We start from the raw sequence: 24,585 nt of genomic DNA on the forward strand, positions 1-24,585 counted from the left end.
AGCTTTCAGCCCTCTCTTAGCGGTTTACAGAGTCAGCATATCGCCCCCAAGTCTGGGTCCTCATTTCACCCACCTCGGAAGGATGGAAGGCTGAGTCAACCTTGAGCCAGTGAGATTAGAACCGCTGAACTGCAGATAACAGTCAGCTGAAGTGGCCTGCAGTACTGCACCCTAACCACTGCGCCACCTCGGCTCTTATTATATCTTATTATATCTTGATTTCTAGTGGCTACTGTGAAAATAAGGTACAGGTAGTTCTGGACCTAAGATATACAATTGAGAACAGATTTTTTTTTACTGCTAAGTAAGGTGCTTGTTAAGTGCCTTATGCCCAATTTCATGCCCTTTTTTGGTCATGGTTGTTAAGTGAATTACTGCAGTTGTTAAGTGAGCCATATAGTCATTAAATGAATCTGGCTTCTCTCCTTGACTTTTCTTGTCATGTGGATGGTCATAACTGGTGATCCCATCACCCTGGAAAATGCTGCAACTATTGTAAGTATTTCCCTGTTGCCATGTGCCCAAATTTCGACCACGTGACTTTTTGGATGCTGTGATGGTCATAAGTGCAAGGGACGGTTGAAGGTCACTTGTTTTGGTGCCCCTTGGGCTTTGAACGGTCACTAAACGGATCACTGTAAGTCAAGGAGTACCTGTTACAGAGAAGCGCGCCAAAGGACAATTTATTTCCAATAGTCAAAATGTCATGAATCGGACATTACGTCCAAAAGGCCGGGTTGTTGAGAAGAGGCCTAATACAGGCAGACAAAACAGAATAACAGAATAGCAACAGAGTTGGAAGGGACCTTGGAGGTCTTCTAGTCCAGCTTCCTGCTCAGAGTGGGAGAGATCGTATCGAATGAGGCAAAGTTGGACGCGATAAGCTTTGATCGGGCGAAGGAAAAAAAGAGGGAAGAAGGTTGAATGTCAGTTTGCTCCTTGATTCACCTTCACAGAGACAAGCCAAGGAGGACCAAAGTCACCAGGAGGGACCCCTGCAAGCCTGCTACACCTCCCTTTGGCCCACCAACTTTTCTTTCTTCAACCTGCACCGAAGGGACCACCTTCCTATTTTGAACAACAACGTTCTTTTCATCCTCCTCATGACTGTGGTCGTGGTCGTGGTCGTGGTCATGACTGTGGTCCTTCTGAGGGCCGCCCACCGATGGGCTCACACCAAGAGAACGAGTGATCTTGCTGGAAGTGGAAGCCACCACTGTGGCTGCGTTGACCCGGACGTACGTCGGAGGGGTCGTGGCGGTTACGTTCTTGATCTCTTCAGCAGGCAGGAAGGCTGGCCTTGGAATGGAGGTGGAGAAATGCGTTTTGTTGGAGAGGTTCGTGTTGCAGAGATTCCCCGAACAACAGGAGCCTGAGAGGGTGATGGCATTGCTCCCTTTCCGGACCTTGGTGCAGTCGCCATCTTGAACGCATCCTTTGACGGGTTTGGTCAGTGAAAAATTCCCTGGAAAAGAGGGGAAGGAGCAACTTTAAGGCAGAGGTCCTCCTTCAAGGCTTTGGTCCAAAGCAGGGGTCACCAACCTTTTGGGACCACTAAATTCATAATTTTAAATTCTGCAGACCACTAATATGATTTTTTTAAAGAAAAATAAATAGATTCCCTGAAAATAAGACTTCCCTGGATAATAAGCCCAATTGGGCTTTTGAGTGCATGCTCTAAAATTAACCCTTCCACCAAAAATAAGCCCTCCCCGAAAATATTGCAACACAGCAGCAGCCATGAGGTGACCACTCTCGCTGCCTCCTGCACCTCAAAAATAATAAGACCTCCCCAAAAATAAGGCCAAGCGCTTATTTTGTGGGTGAAAAGAAAATAAGACCCTGTCTTCTTTTCAGGGAAACACGGTATTTAGTATGATATCAAAAATGCAAATCCTGACTCCGTTGTTACATCCTCTAACCCAGTGGTCTCCAACCTTGGCAACTTTAAGACTTGTGGACTTCAACTCCCAGAGTTCCTCAGCTGGCTGAGGAACTCTGGGAGTTGAAGTCCACAGGTCTTAAAGTTGCCAAGGTTGGAGACCACTGCTCTAACCCTCACAGCTTCAACCTTCAACTGTCTACCGTGGACCTCACCCCATTCCTAAGAGATCCGTAAAGGGGGTGTGCGTCAGCGTACCAGGGCACCTAAGGTCGCTGTCCTACTGCCCCCCATCTATTTGAACTCATTTCTTTCATTTTGAAGAAGTATATGAATCAATATGAATCAATATTGGCTTCTGCTTATATTATTGTACACTGTCAGAAATTAGTTTATTTTCTAGCCTAGCAAATTGTAACCTTAATACTGGATGACACTACTGCAAATGTTATCTCACTGCTGCGCCTCGCTTCTATCCTTGGTTTCAAAGCTAGGGACCTTCTTGAAAACACAGACGAAATAGTTACACGGGAATATCAGGCCCCAATCGATAATGGAACCAAACTAAGGAGTTTTCCTGGCTCATAAATCCTTAAAGCATTCTGCCGGGGAAAAAAAAAAACTTGGCAAAGGGGGGCTGCCACCCCCTACTCAAGACTATAGGATTACTCCATAGATAAGGTAGGCAGAGACAGGAGCTTGAACAAAAGAATGCTTTAAAGATCACGTTGGTAACGAATCTTTTCTCTGATTGGATAAACTTTGTTTCTATCTGCCTAAAATGTATATAATACTCTGAGCCACTCTTGCATGATGTGGCTATTCCTTACATGCATTGGTTTGTATGTTTTGGATAAAGTTTTGTCACCCAGCTTTTGCTACAGCCATAAATAAAAACAGATATTTTTGCAAGCCTCGTTTCGAGTCTCACTCTCTTTGGCATTTCAGTGGCTCGGGTTAACTACTGGAACCTTATCGTTTATATCCATGTTTATATTTATACCTGCTTTCTTGCACATGTTTGACAAACTAATAAATACAAATTTTTCTGCGGACCACCAAAATTTTCTTGCGGATCACCAGTGATCCACAGGCCTCTGGTTGGTAACCACTGGTCCAAAGAATTATTCCCCCTCCCTCCCCAATTCCAAATCGAGTTCTCTTTGTGTTCAGCGCAAAGGGCTTTTCGAGTCAAGGTTAACAAAACAATTCATTGTATTTAATCGCTGTTAAAAAGTCAAGAACACGGATAGCTTGTCAAATAATACACTCTCTTCCCAACAGCGCTGCAGCAATTTTGTAACTTAAAAAAAAGGGAAGGATGTCTATCTGGCAGAGAAATATAAATGCTATGTTGTTGTTGTTGTTGTTTTTTAAAAAAAGTAGAAGGGTCTTTTTTAAAAAAACAACAACAACATAAAATTTGCCATTCTTCAAGCATGATTGAATACTCTCTTTTAACCTCTGCTTCCTCTCCGTTTTTACTACATATTGGAGAACGTGATTTCCTACACAATTAGAAGATAATTTTTATTTCAGCTGGGCTATGATGGCCTTCATTCAGAGGACACTGATCCCTTACTCATCCTCGTAGCTCCATTAATCCCTCCCCCCATCCATTCCTAGGACAGGAAGAAATCCGACATATTTGGGGGCCTACTGTTCAGACTTCCCAAGAGCACGAGTCAAACTCCTTGGTCCCGGCAAAAACCCCTTTTATTAATTGACTATGAATTCTGATCATTTGCAGCCAGCAAAGTCTTTCAAAGGAGGATTTACAGTCACAGACCTTATCTGGCTTGGAGAGCTGCCAGGCCGATATCTCGGAGAGTCATGAATCAATTAAGCAAATTAATTGCCTCCTTCAAACTCCACTCCCCTTTCGCTGCTCTTTTATTTCCTCTGGGAGGGGCCATTCATCGTCCACCTTCACTCCCAAGTCAGCTCATGTTCTTCAGCTGTTCCCTTCGTCTGGCAACTCTGCACATGCGCACACTGAGAACAGGCTCCAGCTGTTCTTCTGCCTCACTGATCTCTGACTCTGAAGACAGCTGATAACTGTCAGGCGTCCCTGGCCCCCTCGCTGCCTCCGACACAGAGCCCTCATCAGATCCTTCCCCAGTCTCCAGGACTGGCCCAACCTCCTCACTGTCCTAACATGATGCCAGCTCTGTTGGCTACTGGTGGGCCACAACACCTACAGTCTCTGGAATCCCAAGACAGCCAAATTAGTCACCGTTTTCAATGACCTTCAGAGGTCTCACCTGCTTTCATAGTGACATTGCCATGGAAACAACCTTGGAAATTATCATAACACTTGACAATGGAAGAGTTGTCCATTGTGCAGTTGTCTCCATCACAGCTGTAGCATTCCACTCCGTTGGGAATCCGTGCACTCACATTATCTGGAGACAGAGCCATTAAAAAAGGGGGAAAAAATAGTATTATTGAGGATGAAAAAGATATGAACTTTAACAACAACAATAGCAACATTATTTTATACTAAAATTTTAAGGGTATATATACTGAATGCTTTTATTTGTTCTAGTCTCTGATCTAATACTGCAGTGTTTCTCAACCTTGGCTACTTGAAGATGTCTGGACTTCAACTCCCAGAATTCCCCAGCCAGCATTCGCTGGCTGGGGAATTCTGGGAGTTGAAGTCCAGACATCTTCAAGTAGCCAAGGTTGAGAAACACTGTAATACTGTAATAAATTGTTGTTGATGATGATGTACATTGGTTGAATTGTAGAAGAAGCACTGAATCTGGGTTGGGCCAGGCATATTTATAATTTTTCTCAAACCAGACTAGCGCCAAGATTAGCCAAATGAGGCTTTTGAAACCAGTCCCAAATTTAAACAGGCTGCCTCTTGTTAGTTATTGATTCAGCTGCATCTCACCTTTCCTTTTTCCCAGAAAGAGAGCTATTGGGATTTATGTAAAAGGGAAGAATAAAGAAAACAAGCCCATTAAAAGCGTATTTGCACATTATGCAAAAAATAAATAAATAAAAGGCTCTTAGCCTGAGAACACAAAGGCACGGCTGAAGAGACAACTTAGCCTTTTCGTTCTAGGTAAATTGGCTTTTGTGGCTATTGTACATTTTACACAAAGCATTGCAACCATGGCTTGCGGGGCTCAGGATGACAAAAAACAAATATTCCCTGAAGTTGAGCTCATCTCTATAGAGACACATCAATGTAATTTTCTGAGGCTATTCTAGATCACCGTTTCTCAATTCTGGACTTCAACTCCCAGAATTCTCCAGCCAGGCTGGGGAATTCTGGGAGTTGAAGTCTGTACATCTTAAAGTTGCCAAGGTTGAGAAACGCTGATCTTTACCGTGCTACTCTTTTCTTTCCTGTATTTTTTCCTCACAGTACTCCCCATTATTGCTATAATTGTTGTGTTGTTGTTGTTGTTGTTGTTATTATTCGTAACAACAGAATTGTATCACAGCGGCCAGTTGTTTTGCCAGATTTGGCATTGGTTACTAGTTGGGCCCCATCCAGGGGCCTAGGACGTCGTAATGTATTTTCGTAATACGCGTGCAGATCCAAGTAGTGCGGCTTTTTGCATTTGACTGATGGTGATTTTGTCAATTTTTAACTGTTTTAAATGTAATTCCAGTGCTTTTGGAATAGCACCCAGTGTGCCAATTACCACTGGAATTACCACTGCTGGTTTTTGCCATAATTGTTGAACTTCGATTTTCACGTCCTGGTATTTCGCGATTTTTTCATATTCCTTCTCGTCAACCCTGCTATCACCTGGTATTGCGATGTCTATAATTGTAACCTTATTTTTCTCAACCAGTGTGATGTCTGGTGTATTATGCACCAGTATTTTGTCCATTTGTATGCGAAAATCCCACAAGATCTTGACCATCTGATTTTCGGTGACTTTTTCAGGCTGATGTTCCCACCAGTTTGTTGCTGTTTTAATATTATAATTTTTGCACAAATTCCAATGGATCATTTGTGCTACTGAATTGTGCCACAATTTATAATCAGTCTGCGTGATTTTTGTACAGCAGCTGAGTATTGTTGTTGTTGTTGTTGTTATTATTATTTTATTCTACCTTTTTATATATAACTTAAGGCATTGAACATACTTAAGACTTCTGCCTTCTATTTTCTCCATAACAGCTCACAAAGTTGAGCTGAGATAGGCGGGCCCAAAGTCACCCAGCTGGCTTTCAGGCCTAAGGGAGACCCACAATTTATTTTGTTTACAATTTATTTAATCTACAAGCTAGGGGACAATTTGTATTTGGAAAGTCCCAGTTTATTAAAGATGCTGGGAAAATACTCCAATATTAGAGAACCGAGGTGGCACAGTGGTTAAAAGCAGCACTACAGGCTACTTCAGCTGACTGCAGTTCTGCAGTTCGGCTGTTCAAATCTCACCGGCTCAAGGTTGACTCAGCCTTCCATCCTTCTGAGGTGGGTAAAATGAGGACCCGGATTGTTGTTGGGGGCAATATGCTGACTCTGTAAACCGCTTAGAGAGGGCTGAAAGCCCTATGAAGCGGTATATAAGTCTAACTGCTATTGCTATTCCCCAGGGACCTAGCAATGGATCAGTGGTGGGATTCAAATAATTTAACAACCGGTTCTCTGCCCTAATGACCATCTGGGTAGGCGGGGCTTGGTGGTCATGTGACTGGGTGGACATGGTCAAGTCAATGTCACTCAGGTCGATGAGCGCTTCGCCTTAGCTGTGACAATGTCATAAGGGCTAACCGGAGAGGCAGTTTCTGTAAGCAGATCAATAAAGATGAGGCTAGAAACAACACCAGAATGTTTCCTTCCTGCCTTCATTACAGGATTAGCCCTGTAAAGTGGGAAAAAACAAAAGGAGATTTCTTCCAACGATCAGTTCTCTGAACTACTTAGAAAGTTACCAACCGGTTCTCTCGAATAGGTGCGAACCGGCTGAATCCCACCACTGCAATGGATGGATAAGACTAACAAGAAGCATCATTCTTATGTGGGGTGGGGTTTACCCATAGGTTGCAGCTGCAGAGCTTGGATGTCCAGTTTAATGTTGCAGCCGCTCGTGTTGCACTGGCGCAGCTGCGAGAAGGCGAAGATGCCGTGCACCTCCACTGCCTTGTCATTGGTTCCTGATATGCCCGCTCCGCAGCCCTTTTCACCAACGGAGAACTTCCCGTGACCTGGAAGAACAAAGAGGTTACAGAGGAAGTAACCTGGACCTTAATTAAATGTAATCTACTGTCCCTGAGGTACGATCTAAGCGCAGTCCACAAAATTGTCTGCTACAATGTCCTACCTGTCAACAACTTCTTCGGCTTCAACCTCAATAACACATGGGCAAAAAATTGATACAAACTCAAGGTTAACCGCTCCAAACTCGATTGCAGAAAATACGACTTCAGCCACAGAGTGGTCAACTCCTGGAATGCTTTACCTGACTCCGTTGTTACAGCCTCACCCCCCCCCCAGCTTCAACCTCAAACTGTCTACCGTGGACCTCACCCCATTCCTAAGAGGTCCGTAAAGGGGGCGTGCATAAGCGCACCAGTGTGCCTACCGTCCCTGTCCTACTGTCCCCATTTATTTGTATTCATTTCTTTCGTTCATGCCCATGTTTATATTAATACCTGCCATCTTGTACATGTTTGCCAAACTAATAAATGCAAATAAGATGGCTTAGAACAGGGCTCGCCATGATGGTGACCTTCTGGACTTCAACTCCCAGAATTCCCCTGTTGGCCACAAAAAGCATTCACTGTCTGATGGAGGGAGGTGGGGGGGGGAACCTGGGTACCAGTAGTTACAAGTTGACCATGGAATGATTCTCTCCATATGTAAATTTAAATTGTAAATTTAATGAATTTATATGTCGCCCAATCCCGGAGGACTCCGGGCGGCTTACATAAAAACAACTCTAAAAGAATACAAAAAATATAAAATAGAGAAGAAAGCAGGTTAAAAACACATCATGCACTCAGTCTTAGTGAGGCTGGACCTCACTCATGAGGTCAACAGTCCCAGGCCTGCCGGAATAACCAGGTCTTAGTAGACTGACGGAAGGCCGAGAGAGTGGGTAGGGTCCGGATCTCTACGGGTAGATCGTTCCATAGGGCCGGGGCAGCTACGGAGAAGGTCCTCCTCGGAGGAGCCACCAGACGACATTGTCTAGTTGACGGCACCTGGAGAAGGCCCATCCTATGCAATCTTATCGGGCGCTGGGAGGTATGTGGCAGAAGATGGTCTCGTAGATATCTGGGTCCTAAGCCATGTAGGGCTTTAAAGGTGATAACCAGCACCTTGATGCGTGTTTGGAGAAGATGTGGGATCTTCTCCCCAGAATTTGTAGCCTCCTGCCCTTCTATCCTAACCCAAGTTAATTCGTCAGACTTTAATTCATTAGGAGGAAATGCCATCCGAAGAGCCATGAACGTATATGGCATTGGGAAATTTAACGTGGAAGGGAGCTTGCAAAGAGTCTCCAATATCCATCACCAACTTATTGGCAATCGGGGATGCTGAAAGATATCTTCAAAACGAAAGCAAAAATACAGTAGTCTTCAACTTACAACAATACATTTAGTAACCGTTCAAGGTTACTACAGTACTGAGAAAAGTGACTCATGGCCGTTTTTCACATTTATGGCCATTGCAGCGTCCCCATGGTCACCTGGCCAAAATTTGGATGCTTGGCAATTGACTCATATTTATGACGGTTGCAGAGGTCATGCAGCCTTCCGATCAGCAAGGTCAATGGGGAATCCAAATTCCCTTAACAACCATGTTAATAACTTAACAGTTGCAGTGATTCACTTAACAACTGTGGCAAGAAAGGTTGTAAAATGGGGAAAACCCACTTAACAATTGTCTTATTTTATTATTTATTTATTTATTTATTTATTTATTTATTTATTCATTCATTCATTCATTCATTCATTCATTCATTCATTCATTCATTCATTCATTCATTCATTCAGTTAGTTAGTAGATTTCTAGGCTGCCCAATCCCGGAGGACTCCGGATGGCTACAAAGCGAAAACAAAAGTAATTAATAAAAAATAAAGGAAAACAATTTAAAACATCACCCATACACCCAATCTGATTGGGGCTGGACCTCAGCAGTGAGGTCAACAGCCCCAGGCCTGCCGGAATAGCCAGGTTTTAACAGCTTTTCGGAAGGCCATGAGAGTGGGTAAGGTCCGGATCTCTGGGGGTAGCTCATTCCAATTCCAACTTGCTTGGCAACAAAAATTTGGGGTTCCATTGTGGTGGTAAATCGAGGACTACCAGTATTTATTTTTACTAAATTTATATGTCAACCGTTCTCACCATTGGGTGATTCCTCTGACTCAACTCTGGCAAGGGGAGAAAAGTTTCGGAGAAATGAAAAAAGAATCAAAGTTTTCCACCTGCAGATCTAAAGAAGGGATCCAAAACTCAACCCTGTGGGGACACATCCCTCTTTGGGCTAGAAAAAGATTTGGGGCTACTCACTCCATTCCACAGCAGCCACGGTTTCCACGCAGACCTGAGTATTTCTGGGGCAGGTCAGCTTTTTCATCTTCTGCTCACTGCAACCGCCATCACCCAAGTCCACACAGCTGTGACACTCCAAAGCCAAGGCACCTGTAGGGGGAAGATGTCCAAAATGAGAAAAAAAAACCTCAATTAAAAGAGTGAAATTATATTAATGTAGATCAGAGGTGTCCAACCTTGGCAACTTTAAGACCAGGGGTGGGTTTCAGGTGGTTCGCGGCGGTCCCCGCGAACCGGTTGGTCGGCGAACCCGGAAGTAAGTAACTTCCGGGAACGCCGAAGGGTCCACCCGCCCGCCCGCATTTCTTACCCGGTTTTGACGAGTTCTGCGCTTCCACGCATGCGCAGGACGCATACAGCGCCTGCGCGATCCTCCAGGAGCAGCTGGAGCATCGCACAGACGCTAGTACGCATGCGTGCGCTCCGCGCATACATGAGGATGCCGCTGGCCCCGTTCCAACCGAACCGGTTGAAACGGGGTGAGAAACCCACCCCTGCTTAAGACCTGTGGACTTCCAGGATTCCACACATTTTACACAAAGCATTGCCCTATGGAACGATCTCCCCGTGGAGATCCGGACCCTTACTACTCTCCCGGCCTTCCGCAAAGCGATTAAGACCTGGCTGTTCCGGCAGGCCTGGGGCTGTTGATTTATCCAGCCCCATCCTAAGTTATATGAATGTTGTGTAATTTTAATGTCTGTTCTTTTTAATTTTTATATGTTCCCCCTCCCTGTTCTTATCTGTAAGCCGCCCTGAGTCTCTCGAGAGTTGGGCGGCATACAAATCCTAATAAACCAAATCCGAATAAACCGTTTGCGGAGCTCAGGATGACAAAAGACAAATATTTCCTGAAGTTGAGCTCATCTCTATAGGAACACATCAATGTATTTTTCTGGAGCTATTCCAGATCACTGTTTCTCAATTTTGGCAACTTTAAGATGTGTGGACTTCAATTCCCAGAATTCTCCAGCCTGCCTGGGGAATTCTGGGAGTTGAAGTCCGCACATCTTAAAGTTGCCAAGGTTGAGGAACACTGATCTTTACAGCGCTACGCTTTTCTTTGCTGTATTTTTCCCTCACTGTACTCCTCATTATTGCTATAATGAAGCTGAGATGAACTGTGGGGCCGAAGGACCACAGCCAAATTTCCCTTTGTTCTGACGACCATTCCCCTTCTCAGCTCATCACAACTTTACTAGAGGAGATATTTGCTTCCAGAAGCTGTAGGTGTTCTGTTCTGACCCCCACCTTGTCCGTTCAGAAACGAAAGCCAAACAGAACGTTCCAAGGAATGTTTTTTATCAGTCCCGGCTCTTGCTGGCTGCGAGCCCAAAATAAACACAGATAATTGCTCTGGCAAAAGTCCTATAACTCATAAACTACTGCAAAGCAGGATTATATAAATCAAGTCACTTATCCAAGTGGGCTTTTCTCAATGTTTGCACGCAAACGGGGAACGTTGACTTCTGCAACCAGGGCTTGGCACCATCAGTCTCTTTTGTCAGCAGGAGGAGATCCTAACGAGCAACAGCTGCTCGTTATCATCTCCTATGAGTCCTCAATTGTTCCTTACGTCGGTCAGCCCTTCTTCTGCGTGCATCCCGAAACAACTCACAGGAGGTTTCTGTGTCAGCCTCTCTTGTCTCCTCCCCACTGATCCAAGGCTCAGCCACCACCTGGTGGCCAACCAGTCTCTCCTCGCCCTGCTTGGAGTTGACATCCTGTCCAGGGTCCTCCACCTCCTCCAAAGCCAACTCATAAGACCCCTCGCTGTCGGAGTCTGGCGGCAGCTCTAACGGCTCCTGCTGGGCCACAACAGTGTTCCAACACTGGAGGTTTTTAAGAAGAGATTGGACAACGATTTGTCTGAAATGGTATAGGGTTTCCTGCTTGAGTAGGGGGTAGGATTAGAAGACCTTCAAGGTCCTTTCCAATTTTGTTATTCTGTTTTCATTAGGACTCTTGAATAGCTCCAAGATTGAAATGATAAGCAAGGGAAAAGCCATCAGTGAACTGATCGCGAGGTCACCTCCAAATTAAGCAGAGGTATGCTTTTGGTGACTCATGGATCTGGTTGTTGGCTAATCACCACTGCAAAGGTGGAATTACTCCTAAAGAAAACCGAGGGCTCCATTCTAATTTGCACAATGAATTTGCAAGTTGCCAGGCCCCCGTGTTAGCATCTAACATACATTTTGGACGTCAGTAATTTGAGAGTAGATGTTTGACCCACAATGGGCTCACCCTGTGTTTCCTTTTCCTCCTCCTGGGCATCTCCCCAATCCAACCTGGAAAATAGTCATTTATTTCTCCCCTCCGCTTGATGGCTCATCCTGTTTTGAAGGCTTTTGGGCTCTTCCTCCCTGGCGTTCTCCACCTGCTCCTACTTCTTCGCGTTAATCTGCAGATCTCTGCTTTTTCATTATTGCCTCTTCCGCCCTGTTTTTCTACTTCATAAACTTCTCAGCTCTTTCATTCTCCACTCCTGTTCATCCATGGCGGGTGATTTCACTAATCCTGAGCACCCCGCCCAAGGTGAGTCTCATACGGATGCTTCCACCTGCAGGAGCACCTCAGGAACACAGCACTGTGTGTGTCCAACTCCATTCCAGGTTCGCTTGTTGTTGCTATGTTGGAATGAATATCCATCTTGTTCAGTTCCAAGCCAGGAGAAAGGCACCAGAGACAAGATGGAGGCTGATTGAAAAGAAGATCCATTTATTGATGAAACAGAACCACCAAGCCTGTGTGATTCTGGGCAGCTGACCCACATGGAGTTGAGAGCGAGGGGATTTTATACCTTCTCTTGAGCTTCGCACTTGAGCTTCCTGTTCCTGTGCAAGAACATGTATTCTATTGGCTGTAGTCAGACTCCCATGGGGCCATGTACAAATCCTAGGAGTTTGTCTGAGCTAAGTTTGGTTGAAGTTTGAACTGCTGGGGGAGGTGCAAATGAGATAATGCAATGAAGGGGCTTTGGGCAATTCCTATAGTGGCTGAGGGCTAATCCTACCTTTGTTGGATCTTGGGTGGGGGTATTTGCTTATGAATAGAGCTAGCTATCTCTTTATCTCTTCAGTGCTGACCTCTGCTGTGGGCTGCTTTCCAAGAGCATGTTCCTCCATTTCTCATCCAGGGAAATATAACATTCTGCCTTTTGTTAATATTTCTCAAAATATTTCATTCTTCTTATGTAAATGTGTTTTTATTTTCCATTTTCATTTTCGTACAGTCACATATATACTGTGCAGAACCGGGGCCTTATAACTTTAAACAATAAACACAGCCATTCCTCTTGTCAATAATACCCCCCAAAATAGAAACCCAATGTACCTCTTCGACCCTCCATACACCCTTTCTTTCGCCCCTCCCTCCAACTTTCCATCTTCCCTCCATCATTCCCCTCTACCCTACTTCCCCTCCCCCTCTACCACACCTCTCTCCCGATACACTCCCTCCCTTCCTTCTCACCCTCCCTCCAATCCTCTCTCCCATCCTCTCTCCCCCTCTTTCTTCTATCCCTCTACTCCTCCCTTCGGTGTATTTCTACTATCTATTAATATATTCAGCTTGTCCTAGTTTTACACTGGAATTAAAGAGCAACAGTATACAAGTGCAATCACGTTACTTTAAAATATTTCATTCTTCTATGAGGGGCTAGGGGCTAACTTTTTACAGCTGCTTCTCCGGAATCTTTTTAAACAACACGAGTAGCTTTCATTCCTAGAATAATGCATTGATTCATGTCATCCAAATTAAAGCTAATTTACCAGGACACTTCCACGAACCCCCTTTTTTCCCCCACTCCCTCATTCTTTGAAAGATGTATTGAATGACAATCCATGGATCTTAATGTGCGTATGAAGCACAATTTGCAGAAATTGGGTATGCCTAGTTTAATGAAAAGGACTAAGGGAGACATGATAGCAATGTTCTAAGGGGCTTCTCCAAATAAGAGTTGGTCAATCTCCAAACACCTGAAGGCAGGACAAGAAGCAATGGATGGGATAATGAGAACAATCAACCAGTCTTGCCTTCAGAAGTTGTGTGAGTTCCATCACTGGAGGTTTTCAAGATGAGATTGGATAACCATTTGTTTGGAATTATAAAGGGTCTCCTACTTGAGCAGGGGATTGGATTAGAAGACCTCCAAGGTCCCTTTCAACTCTGTTATTCCGCTTGCCCCCTTCTTCCGTTTCTTTACTCATGCGATATTTGTCTGGCGAAACACAAATTAACACATGAGCAAATAAGAGGAGGAAATCCTATCATTTGGAAGAAGCGATCCACCATACTGCCTCTCTCCTTGAAGGACCTGTTAGGATCTCTGGAGGTGGAGGGGCAGGGTGCAGCCGAGCTCTTTCAAATGAGGAAACAGGTCGCCCACACAAGCTTCCAACAGCTGCATCAGTTCAAAGGGAGACCAGGTTTTCTGTGGCTTTTAATAAGCCACAAACATCGTCGGAAATAATTGGGTCTTCTAGCCATCCAGCCAAAACAGTGCCGTGCGGTCACCCAGGTGGAAAGCTCATTCTGGAACAGTGCAAAGACCTTCCTCATGGAAGTCTGGGCGTGGGTGCATCTCACCAGAAGTGCTTCTGGACAGGAAAGCCGGATTAGATAACTCTAAAACGGGTTATTGAAATGATTTTCCCGGGTGAGCTTTAAGTTAGGCGATTGCATAACTTTATTCAGTCTGGAATTTCTGTTGCTCCCATAATAGCAGTTAGCAATAGCAGTTAGACTTATATACCGCTTCATAGGGCTTTCAGCCCTCTCTAAGCGGTTTACAGAGTCAGCATATTGCCCCCAACAACAATCCGGGTCCTCATTTTACCCACCTCGGAAGGATGGAAGGCTGAGTCAACCCTGAGCCGGTGAGATTTGAACAGCCAAACTGTAGAACTACAGTCAGCTGAAGTAGCCTGCAGTGCTGCATTTAACCACTGCGCCACCTCGGCTCTGAGAATAATGAGAATTCCTTGTTGACAAGGCTACCCTATAAAGTCCGTGTTGTGTAACCCTAAAAAACTGTCTACCCCTGGAAAACGAAGTCTTGAGGAGGACGCCTTAGATTTGAAAGGAATCATCGATTTTGGTAGGATCAAACATCCCATGGAAGAGAGATCCTCTCTGAGGCAGGTATGAGTTTGACTGCACAATCGCACACCATATTTGGAATCCCCTTCGATTCAGCACTCATATTTTCTCGTTTCGAAGTTATCTTAATTTTATTTCTAAACCGCTCTTTCTAGTTTTTCAGAAGCAAGGGCTAAATGTCCTAAAACAAGATTTTTTCTCCCATCCCTTTCTCCCATTTTGTAAAATATTGTATAGGCATATACGCACAAGAGGTTGAAGATGCTGAGGGGTTACAGGATTGGCCATGTTGGCTGTGGTAGTCATCAGGCTTCTAAAGAGGCCTACTGGAAAAGAGGCAAAAATCTAAACCATGGTTTGTTTTGTTCTTTGAATTGTGATTAACTTTCCTTTTGGCCTTTGGGGTTGGTTGTGGAACAAAAGATGGGCTTGATTGTAAAAAAAAAAAAAAAAACCACCTCATAATTTTCCCTCAGAGGTTAAGGCATGGTCTGTTGATCTGAAACTGCCAGCTTTGGCATGCGTTAGAGGCCACAATGACATCCTGTAGGTCAATTCCACAAATTATGTCCACTCCAAAATTCTTGCCATTTGTACAATGACCTCATGACATTTGTGATGTCATCTCCCTCTTGCCTGTGAGGAAATGGTTGGTTCTATCAACTCTTTGTGAGGTGAGGAGAATGGAGGCCAAGGTCATGTTTCCCCAGATCTTCAGTGAGGTTCTGTGGTAAAATCCTCTCCGGCCTCATAGGCTCAATGGGTGACCATTTCCTGACGTGTCTACCTACATAAACGATCATTTGCTCAATGAGATTCATGGTTGCCATAGTCTCTCAGTCTTCCAATTGCTGATTTCCAAATTTGTATTGGGAAGAGATCAAAACCAGGTTGCCATATTGTGTCCTCAGTCAAACAGAGCAGGGCTTTCTCATTTTCAACAGCTTTAAGATGTGTGGACTTCAACTCCCACTATCCCCCAGGCAGACTGGCTGGCTGGGGAATTCTGGGAGTTGAAGTCCACACATCTTAAAGCTGTTGAGGTTGAGAAACTCTGAAATAGAGTTACAGCTGTTGTTTTTCATCCTCCCTTTAAACAATTTAGACAAGTACACAATGGAACTGCCGTAGCCTATTGCCCAAAGAATGCTGAGAAGTACATGAAGTGAATAAACAAAGCCATGTCATACGCCATACTGTCTTCACAATTTATCAGCCTGGCTTTTTCAGCTCCGCATTTCAGCTCACGTAGACAAATGGCCTCTATTATTTCATGATAGAAATAAAAAGACAAATAGAAGAAAGGAAACTTCCTTTTGAAAGAAAGTTGTGATTAAGAGGGCCTGAATCAATTATTTGGAAAAACTAATATCTAACCCATTGGAAAAACTAAAAGAATCCCTTGTATCTTTCAATTGTTAGGAATGTAGATGAGATAGATAGATAGATAGATAGATAGATAGATAGATAGATAGATAGATAGATAGATAGATAGATAGATAGATAGATAGATGATAGATAGATAGATAGATAGATGATAGATAGATAGATAATAGATAGATGAATAGATAGATAGATGATAGATAGATAGATAGATAGATAGATAGATAGATAGATAGATAGATAGATAGATAGATAGACAGACAGACAGACACAGACAAACAAATATAGAGATAGGGACGAGATAGATAGAAACATAGACATAGATAAATAATAGATAGATAGATAGATAGATAGATAGATAGATAGATAGATAGATAGATAGATAGATAGATAGATGATAGATAGATAGATAGTAAAGAGATGAAAGATTCAGCACAGACAGAGACAGATAGATGACAGATAGGTATGTGATAGATAGATAGACAGACAGACAGAGAGACAGACATTTGCCACAAGGACTATTTTAGGGAAACGACATACAGTAATCTAAGATAATTTATTTATTTATTCAATTTATATGGCTACCCATTCAAACGAATAACTCTGGGTGGTGGCAAACAATGAGGACATTAATTAAAACCAATTAAAAAACCAGTACAATCAAGCAAATATATACTGCAGCGGACACACATTTCCAGCAGGATGGCCTAAAAAATACTGCTTTGATCTTTAGAGCAACCGTTTTGGCACCTCCATGCATTTATGCCCAGCCAAGTTCGTTATTTGAACCTGGCATGGTTAACGCCCTGGAAAAACTCTTTCATTTAAGGATTTGTTTAGCTTCTGTGCTAGAATTTAGATTTATTATAAATGAGCCAAAATGGGTAAGGATGGACTTCTCATTTTACAGCCCTGATGCTTCCCTTATGCCAGAATTTCAAATCTTTAGGTAGATACCAAAAGTACCGTCCCTGAGAGCTGAACCAAAATAACCCAGAGGTTGAAACTTCTCATCCAAGCCTTTTCCAGATGCCACCCTTTGTCTTCCAAGCATTCCTGGTCCCAACATGGCTAATTCTGAAGCTCTAGCAGTTGCCATACTATCTTCCATCTCCTACCTTGCATGAAAAACATCAAGGCCACCAGAAGGACAGATGGACTCATCTGGAGCTGGAGGTAGGCGCCCATCATTACGTCGTCTAAGTCCCAACGGTTCTTTGTCTTTCCCTTTGCCGGCCTTGAGAACGTTCTGCTTCTGTCAAGTCCTCAAAAAGACCAAGGTTAAACATTAAATATAAGTCGATGACTCGGGCAGGGCGTTCTTTCTCATCCCTTCAGCCACGCCTCTTTAAGACTTGGCTGTTCAGCAGCTGCCTGGAGGGCTTTCTCCCGTACATCCCATCCCACTCTCTAACTCATCACTTCCCTTTCCCAGCACCTGGAGACCACTGACTGGGGTGACGCCCTTACCGGGAACTAGAACAGCCAGTTGAGGAGTTGTGTGTGTGTTTGTGTGTGTGTGTGTGTTTTATTTTACATTCTTCTTCATCCAGAACTTTGAGGCAGGAAAGAACAGCAATTAGAGGCATGTCTGAACTTGGAGGAGCAAGAGATGATGGCAAAGGTGATGGAAAGCATTGGAAAGGAATGCTTCGTTTCTCCATCAACTAAAACCATTTGGGAGGTCATGGTAAGGCACAGCTTTGGTTGCTGGGGGTGAGGAAACCTCATGTATATCAAAATACGGAGTTGCTACAGCTCTTCCGCCTTCCCCAGAAGGAATACAGGTCTTCCTTTGTATTACAAACATTTGTTTAGTGAACATTTGAAGTTACAACCGCACGAAAAAATAGGGACGTTGCTGTTTTTCACACATGACCGTGGCAGAATTCCCAGTAGTGGGATTCACTTACCTTCCCTACCAGTTAACAAACGTGATTGCGCTGCCCATGCTTTGCTCACACGCGCCACATCTGGGCATGCACACTGCCTTCTGGCCATGCGCAGTGCTCGTACGTTACGTCAGGGCGGGTAGGTGGAGCCTCCCGCAGCCACCGCTGCCGGTTCGCCCGAACCGGAGAGAACCGGCTGAATCCCACCTCCGATGTGACCAAGATTGGAATGCTTGGCCCCTGGTTCCTATTTATGACAGTGGCAGTGTCCCGGGGCAGCGTCCCAAGGCCATCCCCTTTTTTGCGAACTTCTGACAAGCAAGATCTACGCAGAAGCCACTTAGCAACGGTGTTCCTAGCTTAAGAACTGCAGCAGCCGACTCAACTACGGTGCCAAGAAAGATTGTAAAAGCTCATCTAACAAGTGTCGCACTTAGCAAGAGAAACACTGGGGCCCAGTCATGGTCGTACATTGAAGATTGCCTATTTAATCCTGCCTCTCCTACTGAACCGGCCCTTCTGGTGAATTAAGGGGTTTATGGAAACTTGATTTGCGCAAGTGTATCCACACACTGAAGGTGGCTCAGTGGCTAAGACGCTGAGCTTGTTGATAGAAAGGTCGGCAGTTTGGCGGTTTGAATCCCTAGCGCCGTGTAATGGAGTGAGCTCCCATTACTTGTCCCAGCTTCTGCCAACCTAGCAGTTTGAAAGCAGGTAAAAATGCAAGTAGAAAAATAGGAACCACCTTTGGTGGGAACGGCATTCCGTGCGCCTTTGGCGTTTAGTCATGCCGGCCACATGACCACGGAGATGTCTTCGGACAGCGCTGGCTCTTCGGCTTTGAAACAGAGATGAGCACTGCTCCCTAGAGTCGGGAATGACTAGCATATATATTCAAGGGGAACCTTTACCTTATTCACACACCGCGTGGTCCAAAAACTCAGGAGGTTGGTCATGATGGTGTGATCCAAGCGCTCTGTTTTTAGTTTAGTGGCCATCTTCTTTGTCCAAAACCTACAAACACCTCTGCCTCACCAGCATGGAGATGCTGGACTTTGTAAACAAACCTGAGATCCTTCCAGCTTTGGAAAACTATTTCCAATTCTCTAAAAGAGGAGGGTCTGGTTGTATAACATGTTCAGGGAAAAGAATATGCAATTTATTTGTTGTTGTTAGTTGCGAAGTTATATCCAGCCCATCATGACAACATGGACAATGTTCCTCCAGGCCTTCCTGTCCTCTACCATCCTTTGGAGTCCATTCAAGCTGACTGCTTCGGTCCCTCCATCCAGCCACCTCATTCTCTGTCGTCCCCTTCTTCTTTTGCCCTCTGTCGTTCCCAGCAAGAGACTCTTCTCCAGTGAGTCCTTCCTTCTCATTAGGTGGCCAAAGTACTTGAGTTTCATCTTCAGGATCTGGCCTTCTAAAGAGCAGTCAGGGTTGATCTCCTCTAGGACTGACCAGTTTGATCGTCTTGCAGCCCAGGGGATTTTATGCAATTTATGGCGATATATTAAAAAAAGAACCTTGGAATGACTTTAACAGGAAGGCTAAAGAGAAGTAGCAGAAGAAGAGATGGATAAATAAAGTCAGGTTCTTAAATAACAGGCTTGGTGGGAGAGGAACGGCGTTGATAATTAAGTGATCCTTGAGGGAATAAAGGATTATCTGTGTACAGTTAAACCTGTAGTTAACCTGTCTTGAGTTTGGACAAAATAAAGCTCACCTCCCATTACTTGCAGGGTAAGAATTGTGGAAAGACTGGTTGTAAACTATTGTTATCTTCTCTTTCCTTCCCACTCTAGAAGGCTGTTCTGTTTTATTTTTATGTTCTTTTTTTTCTGTTCAGGACGTCAAAACATTTTTTGTTGTTGCTCAGATTCTGTTCCCCATTTCTGCCCCAGGTTATGTAATAACAACCAGAAATCTGTGAGGGGAGGTGTGGGGCAGACCAATCTCTTAGCCCCATTTTTAATTTTTATTTTAGTTTGCCTTTGAATTGCTTGTATCTCAAGTTCTTTTTTTCCCCCCTGAAAGAAGAACAGTTCCGCAAATGTCTATGACTGCTTGCCTGGAAAATTCTTAGTTTCATCACAGCTGATTATGGAATTGGAGACTGTGCTATCCCCAGTAAAGAAAATTTTACTTTTAGAGTGTGTACAATAAAACCTAAATTTATTTAGGGATGCGGTGGCTCAGTGGCTAGGATGGTGAGCTTGTCGATCAGAAAGGTCAGCAGTTCAGAAGTTCAAATCCCTAGTGCCACGTAACAGAGTGAGCTCTGGTTCCTTATCCCAACTTCTGCCAACATAGCAGTTCGAAAGCACGTTAAAAAATGGAAGTAGAAAAATAGGAACCACCTTTGGTGGGAAGGTAACAGCATTCCGCGCGCCTTCAGCATTTAGTCATGCTGGCCACATAACCACGGAGATGTCTTTGGACAGCGCTGGTTCTTCGGCTTTGAAACGGAGATGAGCACCGCCCCCTAGAGTCGGGAACGGCTAGCCCATATGTGCGAAAGGAACCTTTGCCTTTACCTAATTAATAAATAAATACATCCTTTTTCTCCTGCATCAGCTGGATTCAACTGGTAGTACAAGAGTTTGTATCTAACTCCAGGTAGTGGTTCAACCTGAGAAACGTGTCACAAGCAAAACAAAACACACACACAAAAAAAGCCAGGCTGGCAATTCTAGTATAGTTACACAAGCAAAACAAATGGCAGGATCGACAACCTCAGCAAACAACGATAACACCCAAATCATCATTTAAAAAAAAAAGACACCATGAAATTTTTTCTCAAGATTTCCCCCCCCCCCAAAAAAAATAGTGTGAGCTGCAGATGCTATGGTACTCTGGTTGCAGCGATGGGCCAAATTCAGAAGAACTCAGATATGTATTCATTTGAACATCACCAAGTGGCCTTGGATCCATCAGTCTCTCTGTCAACCATGAAGCTGGCCTGACTGAAGCCATTTTAAGACTTCAGTACTGACACATTGGAGAAGAGGAATGGGATGGTGGTGTAATAGAGATAGTTGAGGTGTTGTAGTCAAAACAAAATACTTTCTCTTGAGAACCAAGGACATTCCTGCAGGCACTTGGATGGAGGAGACTGGAGCTACCAATGGTGGGATTCAGCCAGTTCACACCTATTCGGGAGAACCGATTCTTAACGTTCTAAGCAGTTCGGAGAACTGGGATTTGGAAGAAATCTTTTGGTTTTTTCCCCACTTTCCAGGGCTAATCCTGTAAGGAAGGCAGGAAGGGAACATTCTGGTGTTGTTTCTAGCCTAATCTTTATTGCCCTGCTTACAGAAACTGCCTCTCCGGTTAACCCTTATTCCATTGGAACAGCTAAGGCGAAGCGCCCATCGACGTGAATGACGTTGAGTTGGCCACACCCACTCAATCACATAACCACTGAGCGACGCCCACTGAGCTGGTCATGAGGGCAGAGAACTGGTTGTTAAATTATTTGAATCCCACCACTGGGAGTCACCTAGCAACTGGATAGTAACCTGATTGGATCATGTGATGGATTGTTTGGAGAAAGTGAAAAACTTTTACTTTTAATTAGGACAAAAAACCGCAGGAATAATCAGAGTCGGTTTTGTTTGCTACTGTTATGTTGCTTGGAAACCTGACACACTCAGCATTGCCTTCCAGCGTGGTTTGTGAGCATCACGCAGCAAAGGAAGAATAAGTACATTTCCTTGAGCAGTGGGAAGAAAAATAGGGATATAAACTTAACGAATAAAGAGATAACATACAAGTGTCAAATCAAAGTTTTGCAATCTTCAAGTCTGACTTCCATGGGACGACAGGAGGAAGTGTGGTGAATTCATTTCCCTCATTTTTTGTTTCCATCAGAAATCACTTCTATTTATTTTTTATTTATTATATTTGTATGCCGCCCTTTTCCCCGAAGGGGACTCAGGGCGGCTCACAACCCAAGTCAAGGTGGGAAGGGTACAAATAAGGAATAAAAAAGGCAGACAAAAACAATACCATAGTTTAAAAGCACACAACAACCATACCATTCGAGGGGGGGACAAGACTCATCAGCCCCAGGCCTATCGGAAGAGCCAGGTTTTAAGGGCTTTGCGGAAGGCCTGGAGGGTGGTGAGGGTTCGAATCTCCACGGGGAGCTCGTTGCAAAGGGCCGGAGCAGCCACAGAGAAGGCCCTCCTCTGGGTGGTCGCCAGACGGCATTGGAAAGCGGATGGAATACGGAGGAGGCCTAATCTGTGGGATCTAATCGGTCTATTGGAGGTGATTCTTCCTCTTAAAGAAGAAGAAATGGGTCACATATCTTTTTTTCCCCCTCTGCAGGGATTTATTTATTTATTTGGAAAATGTATATGGCTACCTATTTACTCACCGTGATTCAAGGAGGCTTACGGGAAATAAAAACACAACATAAAAAGAAATACAAAAATACAAAATAAAGAAATAATAATCCCCCAACCTTCCCACCTTTCCTAGGCAGGAAACCCTGTACCGTTTCAGACAAATGGCTATCCAACATCTTCTTAAAGACTTCCAGTGTTGGGGCATTCACAACTTCTGGAGGCAACTTCTGTTCCACTGATTAATTGTTCTCACTGTCAGGAAATTCCTCCTTAGTTCTAAGTTGCTTCTCTCCTAGATTAGTTTCCACCCATTGCTTCTTGTCCTGCCTTCAGGTGTTTTGGAGAATAGTTTGACTTCCTCTGAGATATTGGAACGCTGCTATCATGTCTCCCCTGGTCCTTCTTTTCACTAAACCCAGTTCCTGCAACTGTTCCTCATATGTTTTAGCCTCCAGTCCCCTGATCATCTTTGTTGCTCTTCTCCGCACTCTTTCCAGAGTCTCAACATCTTTTTTTACATCGTGGCGACTAAAACTGGATGCAGGATTCCAAGTGTGGGCTTATCAAGGCATTATAAAGTGGTATTAACCCTTCACGTGATCTTGATTCTATCCCTCTGTTGATGCAGCCTAGAACTGTGTTGGCTTTTTTGGCAGCTGCTGCACACATCTGGCTCATATTTAAATGGTTGTCCACTAGGACTCCAAAATCCCTTTCAAGTTACTACTATTGAACAAGGTACCACCTATACGGTATCTGTGCAATTCCTCAATTTAAAATAGTTTGCTTTGTGACTGTTCAAAAAAGCATTGAAAAAAAAGTCCGTTATGACCGTTTCTCACACTTCTGAACATGGCAGCATCCCCACCAGATCAAAATTCAAATGCTTGGCAACTGGCCTGTACTTATGACGGTTGCAGTGTCCCGGGGGTCACACGATCCCCTTTTGCGACCTTCTGACAAACGAAGTCAACGGAGAAGCTGGATTCATTTAACAGCCGCCTCACTAGCTTTACAATGGCAGTGATTCACTTAACAACAAGAACGGGTATAACATGGACAAAATCCACTTAACAAAGGTCTCGCTTAGCAACAGACATCTAGGGCTCAATTGTGGTCGTAAGTTGAGGACTATCTGTACTGGTAGAGGGAAAATGGAAGTCTGTTTGGGGTTGCCATCTGATCACAGTCCCAAAAGTACTTTTTCAGGAGGCAACTGGCCTTTTTTCTTTTGAAGATGTTTCGCTTGTCCTCCAAGAAGCTTCTTCAGCTCTGGCAAGATAGCAGGGGAATATGGAAGGATTTATATTCCTTTACAAATATAATGGAATGGGAGGAATCTAAATCCTTCCATTCCCCACTGAGCTGTCAGAGCTGGAGAAGCTTCTTGGATGAGAAGTGAAACGTCTTCGAAACAGAAAATCCAGTTGCCTCCTGAAAAAAGGACCTTTGGAAACAACCATGACCTGGAGGACTGAGAACCTCTGCAGGCATCTGACCACAGCTCCCACCAGAAATATAGACAACCCAGTTGGATCTTCTGCCTTCAAGGAAAGCCGCCTGAGCCAAATTGTACTGTAGCCAGCACTGTGTGATCTCATGAAGGTTGGTGCATGAAATCCTTCCGCCAAGGTCAACGGAAAAGTTGGCAATTCTGCCATGAAAAAGGATGACTCAGAGGTGGCCTCCTTCCCACCTTTTATTGTTGTGTTGGAGAAGACAGGGTGTCATCTCCCTGACTCAGCAGCCCCGCTTGAGTCAACATCTGGGCCTCTGACTTCTCCTGCCTCGGACATGCCAGAACGTGCTTCATCCATCATGCAGGCTGGAACTTCCACAGAATACATAACAGTTGGACAAATATGTGTGAGGCACAATAATCGAAACTTAAAATGAGGTCAGGGAAGAAAGAGAAGGCAACGGCGTGACTCAGAATACCTGGAGCTCTTTCTGAGGTGCCAACGTTCTGTGGCTTCAGGTGGCTTCACCTGGATCAGAATCTTAGATTTAAAGAGTTGCGTGACACAAATCATTCCCGGTTCCACAAGGGGAGAACATTTTTCTTAATCCTTGTTTCTTCTTCTCCTCTCTCTCTCTCTCTTCTTTCTCCAGAAGAATTTCAGCCAGTTCTGTGATGGTTAAGAATTTGGGCAGCAAGTTAAAATAGAAGGGGAAAACATTTTCTTAATCCTTGTTTTCTCTCTCTCTGTCTCTCTCTGTCTCTCTCTCTCTCTGTCTTTCTCTCTCTCTCTGTCTTTCTCTCTCTCTCTCTTCTCTCTCTCTCTCTCTCTCTCTCTCTCTCTCTCTCTCTCTCTCTCTCTCTCTCTCTCTCTCTCTCTCTCTGTCTCTCTCTCTCTCTCTTCTTTCTCCAGAAGAATTTCAGCCAGTTCTGTGATGGTTAAGAAATTTGGGCAGCAAGTTAAAATAGAAGGGGAA

At 44.2% G+C, this 24,585-nt stretch overlaps 1 protein-coding gene and 1 long non-coding RNA gene across 2 annotated transcripts in view; one reads left to right on the forward strand and one right to left on the reverse strand.

The window, feature by feature from the left end:
- The window catches only part of LOC148042948 (uncharacterized), a 281,857-nt gene that overhangs the window by 13,911 nt on the left and 243,361 nt on the right, over nt 1-24,585 (forward strand). The gene's annotated exons all lie outside the window — the stretch shown is intronic.
- LYPD3 (LY6/PLAUR domain containing 3) lies at nt 653-17,319 on the reverse strand. Its single transcript, XM_087727521.1, has 5 exons — nt 17,021-17,319; nt 9,375-9,506; nt 6,893-7,063; nt 4,147-4,287; nt 653-1,465 (listed from the first exon to the last, which is right to left on the reverse strand). The coding sequence occupies exons 1-5, from the start codon at nt 17,091-17,093 to the stop codon at nt 951-953; spliced, it is 1,032 nt and encodes a 343-aa protein (XP_087583647.1). The 5' UTR covers nt 17,094-17,319; the 3' UTR covers nt 653-950.

The sequence above is a fragment of the Thamnophis sirtalis genome, unplaced genomic scaffold (assembly GCF_051295495.1).
Source record: "Thamnophis sirtalis isolate CommonGarterSnake01/CBP01778 unplaced genomic scaffold, rThaSir2_p1.2 scaffold_13, whole genome shotgun sequence".
Classification (NCBI taxonomy): domain Eukaryota; kingdom Metazoa; phylum Chordata; class Lepidosauria; order Squamata; family Natricidae; genus Thamnophis; species Thamnophis sirtalis.